This window comes from Chamaea fasciata, unplaced genomic scaffold (genome assembly GCF_029207755.1).
Source record: "Chamaea fasciata isolate MVZ Bird 193981 ecotype frontalis unplaced genomic scaffold, bChaFas1.0.hap1 SCAF_10, whole genome shotgun sequence".
Lineage (NCBI taxonomy): Eukaryota > Metazoa > Chordata > Aves > Passeriformes > Sylviidae > Chamaea > Chamaea fasciata.
The window spans coordinates 32483556-32495101 of record NW_027094095.1 but is presented as its reverse complement, the minus strand read 5'-3'; the positions used below and the strand labels follow the sequence as shown (position 1 = coordinate 32495101).

At 52.0% G+C, this 11546-nt stretch overlaps 1 protein-coding gene across 1 annotated transcript; it reads right to left on the bottom strand.

The window, feature by feature from the left end:
- Nucleotides 1-3976: 3976 nt before the first annotated feature.
- FPGT (fucose-1-phosphate guanylyltransferase) lies at nucleotides 3977-8673 on the bottom strand. Its single transcript, XM_066193038.1, has 4 exons — nucleotides 8604-8673; nucleotides 8063-8230; nucleotides 6743-6835; nucleotides 3977-5989 (listed from the first exon to the last, which is right to left on the bottom strand). The coding sequence occupies exons 1-4, from the start codon at nucleotides 8671-8673 to the stop codon at nucleotides 4539-4541; spliced, it is 1782 nt and encodes a 593-aa protein (XP_066049135.1). The 3' UTR covers nucleotides 3977-4538.
- Nucleotides 8674-11546: the final 2873 nt, after the last annotated feature.

Below are 11546 nucleotides of genomic sequence, written 5' to 3'. Positions count from 1 at the left end.
AATAAACCCTGTGCCAAGAGGAATGTCACGCAACAATAGCATGGAGAGAAACAGCCTGTGCCGCCCACGGGGCGAAAGCCACAGAAACACCCACTCAGCCTGCCCAAAAGTCTCCCGCTCATTCCCACACAAACACTTGCCTTCACCTGCTGAACACTTACAACTAGTGGGAAGTGGGAAATTGGCAGCTTGCTGGCGGTTTTGTGGAGAAAGGGGAATTTCAGCAGCTGGACCCCAGGTGTTCTGCGAGGATCCCCAGGGAGTGCAGGGGGTCCCAGCTCAGAGAGCCCGGGGGTGACGACTGCAGCTCCCAACCCCCTGACACAGGGGTGGCACTGGCAGCACCTGGGTACGGCACTCAGGGTGGGCAATATGTAATTCAGAGTGAAATGCAAACATACCCACATAAATATTTACATTTTTGTGTTTATATATTTATGTATTTAAAGTGCGGTGGTTGACCTTGGCAGCTGTTCCGTGTGTGAGCTCTCATCTCAGTGAAGGATTTCAGGCAAGCAGACGTTAATAAAACAGACATCTCTAAAACCTCCCCATGCTGCATCCCAGTGTAACAACCTCGCTGCCTTGACAGCTCCTGGTGCTCCCAGCCTGTCCCTTTCCTTGCACGAATTTACATCAATCCAAGGATCTACTTCTGAGGAGTTTGAACTGCTGTGACCACGTACCCTGTGATATTCCACCAGGGATCTGCAGAAAGGCACCAGCCTGGCAACTGATCCCCACATCCAGCCGCTGAACAACTGGGAGAGCTGACACTTTAAATGTCCTTCCCAGGGAGAGTTTACAGAAGTCTTCTGACATTATCTTTATTTCAAATTGATCAGAACATAGCCACAATTAGCATATATCCACATCTATCATTTACTTCAGGAAGCTTTAAGTTGCTCCCATAAACTTTTGCCATTCTGGTGACATTCAGACATGTCCCAGGAAATGGAAAGGGCACTAAAAGTACTGATGTGGTTTCAAGAAGAAAGCAGAGGAGCTCTGTGGCCCCGGTAAGGGAGCAGGCGTTTGCAGCGGCTCCTCCGTGGCCCAAATGAACAGCAGCAGCAGCATTGCGCTGTTATTTTAGCTCTCACAACATTAGAGAGGCCTTTGCATGGGGCCCAAGCGCAGAGACCAAAAATTGAAGCTCCTGCATCAGAGGTTTGGGAACGAGGAGAGGCTGGAACCTCGGAGCTGGAGCAGGAACAGCCTGACAAGGCACGAACATCGCCCTGCAGATCCGACTGATCCTTGGAGCTCACTTCCTCTTGTCACCTCCCCAGATCCTTCTGGCACAGAAACCCCTCACCTGCCCATTTTTATTTCAGCTGCCTTCCCTTGTGCTCTTTGTTAAGTGCCCAGTTTCTCAGATTCCAGTTTCCTGCTCCAAAGGTCACTGAAATAAAGCCCTCTCGGGTTTCAGTGGAACAGACAGCAGGGCTAAACCTCTGCTGATCACGGCGCCTGCTCAAGGCATTCAGGGAAATCATTGCAATCGTGTTCATTATGAGCCCTATTATTGTACTACACAGCAAAACTAATTAAATAAAGAAAGATGACATGAAAAAAACTCATTAAAAGCTCATCTTGATTTTGTTTGAGATTGTACCAGCCTGGATTGCATTTCAGGAGAGATGGAGCCAGGCAATGATCTGGAGGGTGTGAATGCTGCACCCATCTGGGAAACTCTGTGAGGATCAACCAAAATCAAACTCCAGGTCTCAGGAGATGATTCCCGTCCGTGGAGGTCCTGTGTGCCTGGCACTCTCATGACTGTATCCTCCATCATGCAGGAAAATCATGGCCAGGATGCTGTGATGGTTTCGTTTTAAGAACCTGGTACTGGAAACCAGCAACCCCCAAATTACTGACCTTGCTGTGAAGTTGTACTGGGTGGCCTTGCACAAGTTTCTCAGTTTCCCTGGGACACACTTATCCCAGCTGGCTGCAGGAGAATATTGTTGTCATCTACATTAACAGCAGACTGTGGAATACAAAGATTACCTGGAGCTGTAAATGCAATACGGATAAAATACATACATGGACTGAATACATCAGCCTTGGATTATTATGGTCAGGAAGGGTCTGGTCTGCAGGCTTTTCCATTTTAATAAGATGTATTCACATTGTAACTTGACCCTTGCTGTAAGGACTGCAATCTGTTATAGCTAAAAACGTACACACTTCATAAATAGCTGCAGTACAGAGAACTGTAGGATCAAAGAAGCATTGGGACTGAAAAAGCTCTCCCACACCATCAAGTCCAACCATTCCCCCAGCACTGCCAAAGCCAGCACGAACTTCTGTCTCCAAGTGTCACATCCATGTGGCCTTTAAATCCCTCCATATGGGAAAATAATTAATATAGCTCTCTAAAAATATATATTGTAATGTTCTTCATAACGTTTCACATTAAACTTGATTGTAGTTTAAAAATGAAGAATGGCACACCACTGTTATTCCCATACCTGTGGAGTAAATCCATGAAACCCGCTGTTGTTACCCAGGGCTAGCAATGACTGAAATCTGCCTTCCCAGTTTGAGACAAAAATGTTCAGAGTGAGAGGAAAGCACTGGGTGACACACAGACTTAAAGCAGTGCAATGTTTCTTTCCTGGTAAATCTATGCTTACTCCATTACAACAGATTTTTCTTTTTTTCATTAAAACCCTTGCCTCAAGACCTGCCCTGGGGGCTAGCTGTGCTAGTCCATGGCTACCACCAGGATGACATTCCTTTTTTTCTGTCCTGCAATTCACACTGCTCCCTAAACCACAGCAGCTGCTGCTGGCCCAACCTACCACAACCCTTTCCACAAGTTGTTCCACCACTGCTTTTCCTCATTCTCTTTTCCCAACACTTATGTGCCAGAAACAAATCCACTTCCCATTTTTATCCAGTTTGCTCTCACTACTGAAATCAATACCTGGTGCTCAGGGAATTCAGAACAAATGCAATTGCAACAGTTAAAGTGGATAACCACGTTAAAAGGATGCATTTGACTGTTACCAAACACTTGGAGAACTCTCCTGGCAGCGCAGCAACCCTCAGGAAAGTTTGGTCTCCAACTCAAGATCCAAAGTCCCTGTCAAACACATTTCTCCTAAAATCTTTTGTGTAACAGTAGATGAATGAATCATGCAAACAGGATGATATATAAACAATGACTCCATGCTGTAGTGACTACTCTCACTTTGTGACCTAAAGTGTTTATCTTGGACTTGAGTGTTCCCAAACCCGCTGCTTCCATTGTTTAACTAATATTTCACACTGACTTTTAGACCCTCTGTTTGCTCAGAAATTCTTATTCCTTTGAAGTCAACTCCAGCAGTTCCCAACCTCCATGTTTGGCTTCTTTGCATTTCTTCTCGGAAGGTTTATTATCGAAGAAGAAACCTACTGCAGGTTAAAGAAGGGTGGGTAATGCTCAGGGGATGCTATCTGCTGCCTCGTAGGTGGCATAAAAAAGGTGCCATTTGGGAATTCAGTCAGCAGGGAGATAAACACTGTCATCATGAAACATTAAATAAAACATGAAAACCCGCAGAGACATTCAAGAGAAAGATGTATCATGTTTGCAGACAAATCCCTCTGATAGACTGCACAGCACACTCCTAAAAATAGAAGATTCATCTATTTGGAGCTTGGGCATCTAAACTAGAAGCAGGAGGACTTTATTGTTACCTTTATTTGCAGAAGGGGGAGAAGGGGAGGAGAGTTTCTCTGCAGGTAAGTGCTGTGGGGCCACTCCCAGTGAACCCCTCTGGTGTCTGCTCTGCCCCCCAGGAGGGTGAACCACCACGACAAGGACCCCAAGAGGCAAAATTGTGCTTTTTGCATGGCACACATCAGTCAGTCTGTGGGTAACAAAGAGCTGGCAGCTTCTCCCTCACACTGCCAGCCCCCACCAACTACCGGTAAAAAAAAATCCATCAGTATGTCTTGTGGCAGGTGCTGACCCCAGTACTGCATGTCACGAGAACAAGAATAATCTCTCATGCCAATCTTTTTACCTCTGACAAAAACAAGGAAAGGATAAAAAATTACAAAACAAAGAAAATAATTTATTAATGCCTAAGACAAGATGTCTTGAATTAAAAGCACTTTTAATAATTTTACCTCTACCTAACTGAAAATGTATTGCAAAATGGCAGCATGAAAAGAGAGAAATGCAAGCTGTTGTATTATTCCACGCTGCTGGAGCTAATAGTCTACCCTTTAAAAGCCTTTAAAGCAGTTTTCAGCCAAACAGACAATTAATTTTTCTATATCATATCCTCACTGACAAAAACTACAAGACATAACACACAATCCCCAAAAAGTCACCAATCAGTGTTTTCAGATCTGAAATATTTCCCTACCTTAATCAAAAGAACAGTTTATCTGCATTTGCTGCTTTATTAATGTTATGCAATTTCTTTACTTCTACTTCATTGAGATCAGAGAAGAGATCTGTGTACTTTTCCCTTAGGATTCTTACAAGCTGACTGAAGTAATCAATCATTCACAAATGAAAACAGGAGATTTGTTCAATTACTGTTCACTCTGAAATCAGACTTTTCTTTTTGTTTTTGTAGGCAGATTACATAATAAATTTGCCTCCTAAACCGCAGCATGTCCTCCACATCTTTGTAGGCGAGCATTTCTTCAACAGAGAGAAGCTGAAAGCCTCTCAGTCTGAAAGCTGACTTGCACTGCACAGAATTCAGCATGTTCAGTGACATCCTGACTGATTCACTCCGGGTAGAACAAACAGGGAAAATCCTTGCGGTCCACAGCCCCAGAAGCGTGTCCTCACCGGAGAAGAGCTGGTCTGAAGCCTCAATGCTCCAGAGGTGAAGGCATTCGGCTAAGCTGGCTCCAAAAAACTGGAGGGAGTGTAAATCCGACAGCGACTTCACGCTCCTTTTCAAGTCGTCGCCCACCCCGAACGCCATGGTGGCATACCCCACCCCACCACTAACTCTCACACTCACTGAGCTCAGGAGGCAGTCCGAGGGGATGTTCACACTGAAATTTATGTGGCACCCACTCACAATGCTGCCTTTCCCTACAGAGACCTCGGGCCCGATTCTGGAGTACTCAACGACAGAGCCAGGCCCTACCACACACCCGTGCTCGAGGACGCTCTGGATGATGCTCACCTGGCCCAGGGCCCTGGCTGTCTTAGGGAAGACGCTGGAAGCCACAGGCTGCAAGGCAAGCTCAGATCTCAGTTTGCTCTCAGCGGTAAAATGGAACAGGTACTCCTGAGTCGTCCCGATGTGGTAGAACTGGGAGTTGTTGAGGACTATGACATTGAGGGGGGTGCCCCGCAGGAGGGAGAACAGCTGCTGCCGCACCTCCACCAGCCCTGCGCCCTCCCTGGAGACATTGCTTGTGTTCTTGATGTAGTCTGGAGTGGCTCCAGGCCCCAGGGCCTGGAGAAAGTCACCATAGGCATCTATTTCACAGCTAAGAGTGCCCATCTGCTTATAGAAGCCCAGCAGCTGCTTGGCAGTGCTGTGGTCCATGTAGAACACGCTGTCTGTGTACACACACTCCGAGGCCGTGCCCGAGTCTCTGTGGCTGCCGGGGCAGCTGAGCTCCCTCACACACACCGCACCACTCTGCTGCATGGTCTCCACGTCAGGCTTGTGCAGGAAACGATGGCACAACCCGTATTCCAGCCCTCCTTTCCCTGAAAAGCTGGATGGATCCAACACAAACACCCCATGCGTGGTCCCCACGGCCACGTCTGAGGGGTGAGCCAAGGCGGTGAACCCGGGTTTATCAAAGGTGATGGTTTCTGTGGGCCCAGTGCTGTACAGCTCGATGTCATCTGAGCAGGTGACGAGCACTCCTGGCCTCATGTGACGGGGGAAGTCGAGGTACATGGCCAGTTTCAGCTCCAGCATCTGGAGCACGGGATCCCCCAAGGGCAGCGCTGTGAAGATCTTGCCCAGGGCGCTGGCACTTGGCAAACGCTGGCTGTAACCACCTGCAAAAAGGTTCTTTTAGTTACACAGAGACACTGGAAGTGAGCAGCAAGCTAAACCTATCTCACAGGTACACAGAGGCATTAAAAACCTCTCAGCTGGGTCATACACCAAGCCTCAAAGCAGATCTGACCTTGTGTCCAAAACCCAGCCTGCCTTATAGAGCTGATATTAAAACTGTGATTGGTTTTGTTACCTTTCTCTTTCAGAGCTATCTGTCGCTGAAGTGACAAAAGCAAACAACACCTGCTTTTTGCTTGGAGGAGAACCCCCACATTCCTCATGGGAATTTTAAGCCAGAGAAGAGTCAAAAAGGGAGAGGTTTGGTCACAACACTTGTTATCACTTAGTTTCTTTCTCTGCAGAACTGGTGTTCTTCCCCATCGGGAAGTGGCCTGACTCAGTGGATAAGAAGGCAAGTATTCAGCCGGCCCAGAGGTTTGAGGAGCCCAAGGTCCCCCAAGGGAGGGTTGTGTTCCTGAAATGGATGTTTCAAGGCAGAAACTTAAATCACACCTGTGAATCACATCTTTCTCACTGACTGTGCAACTTCAGCGCTGAGGAGAAATGCTGAAGTGACAGTAACACCCTGCAAGCACCAACCTAATTTCAAATGATCAGACACATGGGTTACTTTTCTCAAGGAACTGTATTTTGGAACCCCGCCTCCTCTGCCATTTCATTCTTTTAAGGAAGAAAACAAAAAAAAAAGAAAAGGTATTATTTCAGAGCAAAGTATATAAAACTGAAGTTACCAGAATGGATTAGCAGCACAGTGAAGGAAGTCCATTGATCACCATACTGCTCTTCCAAGCACCGAAGAGCATGAAGAGTTGACCCACCATTTCCTAAAGAAAAAGGATTTTAGTACCAGTGAGAAGAGCTCCAGTAACACCTGTTCTGCCAGGTGAGGTGTACTGGTGCCCAGCCAGAGAGATGGGACGGTCTTTCTACTGTATCACGGTTGATAAGATCACACACACCCCCTCCGGAAATCTGTGCTCTCTGAGGGGATGGCATCCTGAGAAGACAGCTCCAGGGAAAACTGTGATTTCCCCTCCCAGTCACCTCCTCACAGCCTAACCATTTGAAGCATTTAATCAATTAAATAGGCCATAATTCATGCACAAAAAACAGCTCCTGTAAGAAACAAGTCACATGAAAGCCTACTGATGGATTCAAGGCAGTGTTCAGAAGTACTTCTGACATTTACAGTATGGAAATAAGGAAGATTTGGGAACGGAGTAAATGGTTTGGGATCTTTTATGTGCTCCTACAGCTTAAAACTGACAGATTCCTGAGAATTAGCCTCTGCATATGACTCTACACTGCAGATAATATTGAGGTCACTTACTTTGTACATCAAAGCGAACAGGAATTAAGAATTACAAGATGGTATTAGGAGCAGTGAGACCAGTTTTATATCACCATTGGGTAGTGTACTGAAACATAACTGAACTGTTTAAATAACCAGCTCAAGGTAAGCATGAATACGTAACACAGGAGTCAGGATATATAACACAGGAGTCAGGAATATGTAACACAGGAGTCAGGAATACGTAACACAGGAGTCAGGATATATAACACAGGAGTCAGGAACACGTAACACAGGAGTCAGGAATATGTAACACAGGAGTCAGGAACACGTAACACAGGAGTCAGGAATACATAACACAGGAGTCAGGAATACGTAACACAGGAGTCAGGAATATGTAACACAGGAGTCAGGAATACGTAACACAGGAGTCAGGAACACGTAACACAGGAGTCAGGAATACATAACACAGGAGTCAGGAATATGTAACACAGGAGTCAGGAATACGTAACACAGGAGTCAGGAATACATAACACAGGAGTCAGGAATATGTAACACAGGAGTCAGGAATACGTAACACAGGAGTCAGGAATATGTAACACAGGAGTCAGGAACACGTAACACAGGAGTCAGGAATACATAACACAGGAGTCAGCGCCATGCCATACCCACAGGACACGCTCCGAGGAGCGGTACCGCCGTTCCCCCCGGCCCCCCGTGGGCGCCCGCCCGCCGCCCCCGCAGCGATCCCCGCACGCACCGATGCGGGGCCCGGGCGGGTCGGCGCACACCAGGAACCGCACGGCCGCGGGCAGCTGTCCCCGCCGCAGCTTCCGCGCCAGCTGCTTCCGGAACGCGCCCGCCTGCGCCGCGTCCGCCGCCGTCAGCACCACCGCGTCCCACAGCTCGCCGGGCCGGGCGGCCGCGCCTGCGGGGAGCGGCCCCGATCAGCCTCCAAAGGACACGACCCGCTCAGCCCCGGCCCCGCTCAGCCCCGCTCAGCCCCTGCTGGGCACGGCCCCGATCAGCCCCGGCCCCGCTCAGCCCCGCTCAGCCCCTGCTGGGCACGGCCCCGCTCAGCCCCGGCCCCGCTCAGCCCCGGCCCCGCTCAGCCCCGCTCAGCCCCTGCTGGGCACGGCCCCGATCAGCCCCGGCCCGGCCCCGCTCAGCCCCGGCCCCGCTCAGCCCCTGCCGGGCACGGCCTGGCCCCGCTCGGCTCCGGCCCGGCCTCGTTTAGCCCCCACCAGACACGGCCCGGCCCCGTTCAGCCCCGGCCCGGCCCAGCCCCAGCCCCGCCGCACCTCGCAGCGCCGCGAACCGCTGCAGCCGCCGGGCCGTGTCGCGCCGCCGCGCCGCGCTGCGCTTCCCCATGGCCGGCCCAGGGCCCGGAACGGGGCGGGAGCGGCTCTGCCGGGTTCCGGGGGCTCTGCCGGGTTCCGGGGGCTCTGCCGGGCTCCGGGGACTCTGCCGGGTTCCGGGGGCTCTGCCGGGCTCCGGGGGCACTGCCGGGCTCCGGGGACTGTGCCGGGCTCCGGGGGCTCTGCCGGGCTCCGGGGGCTCTGCCGGGCTCCGGGGGCTCTGCCGGGCTCCGGGGGCTGTGCCGGGTTCCGGGGGCTCTGCCGGGCTCCGGGGGCTGTGCCGGGCTCCGGGGGCTGTGCCGGGTTCCGGGGGCTCTGCCGGGCTCCGGGGGCTCTGCCGGGCTCCGGGGGCTGTGCCGGGCTCCGGGGGCTGTGCCGGGTTCCGGGGGCACTGCCGGGCTCCGGGGGCTCTGCCGGGCTCCGGGGGCTGTGCCGGGCTCCGGGGGCTGTGCCGGGTTCCGGGGGCTCTGCCGGGTTCCGGGGGCTGTGCCGGGTTCCGGGGGCTGTGCCGGGCTCCGAGGGCTCTGCCGGGCTCCGAGGGCTGTGCCGGGCTCCGGGGGCTCTGCCGGGCTCCGGGGGCTGTGCCGGGTTCCGGGGGCTCTGCCGGGCTGCTGGGGCTGTGCCGGGTTCCGGGGGCTCTGCCGGGTTCCGGGGGCACTGCCGGGCTCCGGGGGCTCTGCCGGGCTCCGGGGGCTGTGCCGGGTTCCGGGGGCTCTGCCGGGCTGCTGGGGCTGTGCCGGGCTCCGGGGGCACTGCCGGGTTCCGGGGGCACTGCCGGGCTCCGGGGGCTCTGCCGGGCTCCGGGGGTTGTGCCGGGCTCCGGGGGCTCTGCCGGGCTCCGGGGGCACTGCCGGGCTCCGAGGGCTGTGCCGGGCTCCGGGGGCTGTGCCGGGCTCCGGGCGGGCGCAGTTCGGGGACACCTCGGTGCACCCAGCGGGGGTGGAGGCGGGTGCCCGGTGTGTAAATCCAGTGAGGAGCAGGGTCCGAATCGCACCTGAACTGGCCCGTTCACGTCTCCCACCCAGTGCCGCCCTGCCGGGGCTGCTCGGGGCCCGCCGGGGAGCGGGACTCCCAGCGCTCCGGGCAGCGGCTACAGCGCCCGTTCTCTCCGATAGCGACCGGCAGGAGTCACACAGCTTAAGGTTTGCTATAGCGCCCGTTCTCTCCGATAGCGACCGGCAGGAGTCACACAGCTTAAGGTTTGCTATAGCGCCCGCTCTCTCCGATAGCGACCGGCAGGAGTCACACAGCGCAAGGTTTGCTATAGCGCCCGTTCTCTCCGATAGCGACCGGCAGGAGTCACACAGCTCAAGGCTTTTCCAGTTGAAGGTTTCTCCCTCTGCGCTTCCTTGCCTGCGGATATTGTGGGTTTTGATCTGCGGGTTCCGTTTGTATTCACACTCTGTTGAGATTACAGATACCAAATGCAATCAGAGGGGATGAAAGAAGACTTTGCCGTGATAAGATCTCATTATACACAAATCTTACAATAAAAAGTAGCTGTAAAAACACAACAGGAGCTACTGAGGAAAAAAATTTATGAAGCTAAAAAAAAGTACGATAAATCCATAGTTTTTCATAATTGTAAACCACTGACAGAGAAGATTATAGGAAAAAAAAGATAAATAAGCTTCACTGTGCTTTCTCAGTGCGAGGCTGTGGTGCAGGTGATAACAGTCCTGATCAGAGCAACGCACACCACAAAGATTCTTTTGATCCTTCCTTGTGCTCTGCACTCACTCCAGTGAGGATGATGGTCTCCTGTCAGAACTGCACCTCTGCTCTTTTGTACTGAGTTTTGATCACTGACACCAATGCTGCCCCGCAGTCCCGGCCTTCCTGGGAGTCTTTTTTCTGCTCAGAGCCCAGATTCTCCAGGCCCCCCGTGTCTGTGGGCCCCTCGCAGGGCTGTGCGGTACCTCTGTCGTTTTGGGGAGCTGGAGCCAGCATCCCCAGGAGGTCCCCAGCATCCCCAGGAGGTCCCCAGGATGTCCAACACAGCCCCCACAGCGCTGGCACCTCGCTCGTGTTGTGATTACACAGGGCACAATCCAAGCTGAATTTGTCACTAGACAGGTGTCCCTTCACTCGCTGCTGTACTAGAGTCATGCAGAAATAAAACTGCATTGCTCTAAAATAGTGTAAATAAAGCAGGCATTTGTTTCTGAGCATAATCTGTTTGATTCCATCAAATTCCATCAAACTGTGTCAGGAAGAGGTTTCCCACCCTGCGGTGTGAGCAGCAGTGACCTATGCTGCCAGTGGAAGGGCCTGAGTCCCTCCAACACCTCAGATGGAAAATGCTCAAGCTCTGAATGTTTATGGAGGCGCTGAGATTTGATGCCGTTTTTGTAATCTAAGCTCTTACAGAGGCACAGTGAGAAACTCCTTGTTCTCAGCAGTGATGGACCTGGAACACCAGACCCGCTGCTCAGCTTTGCCTGGCTTACACAGCAACAAAAACCAAGCTACTAAAGTCTCTGATTTAGCTCACATTTCCTACAATCCCACCCAGAACAGTAAATACCTGGTGTTTCAAGGTGAATTAAATGCGTTGGTAGGTGCTGTGAATCATCTGTGCTCTTATTGGTCCTTTTTCTTAGAACGAGATTTTAAATGCTGCATAAAAATGGGAGGAAATGCCTAACATGGTTCAGGTGGCACAAATAAACAGGTGTGCTGCTGGATTGTTCCATGCAGGAGGAATTTTTCCATGGAAAGGGTGCTCAGGCCTTGGCAGGGCCCGGGGAGGTTTGGATGCCCATCCCTGGAGGGGTCCAGGGCAGGGCTGGAGGTGGCACTGAGGGCTTTGGGTGGGGACATGGTGGGGATCAGTTGGGCTTGATGCTCCTGGAGGTGTTTTTCCTGTAGCAGAATTTTTTAGAG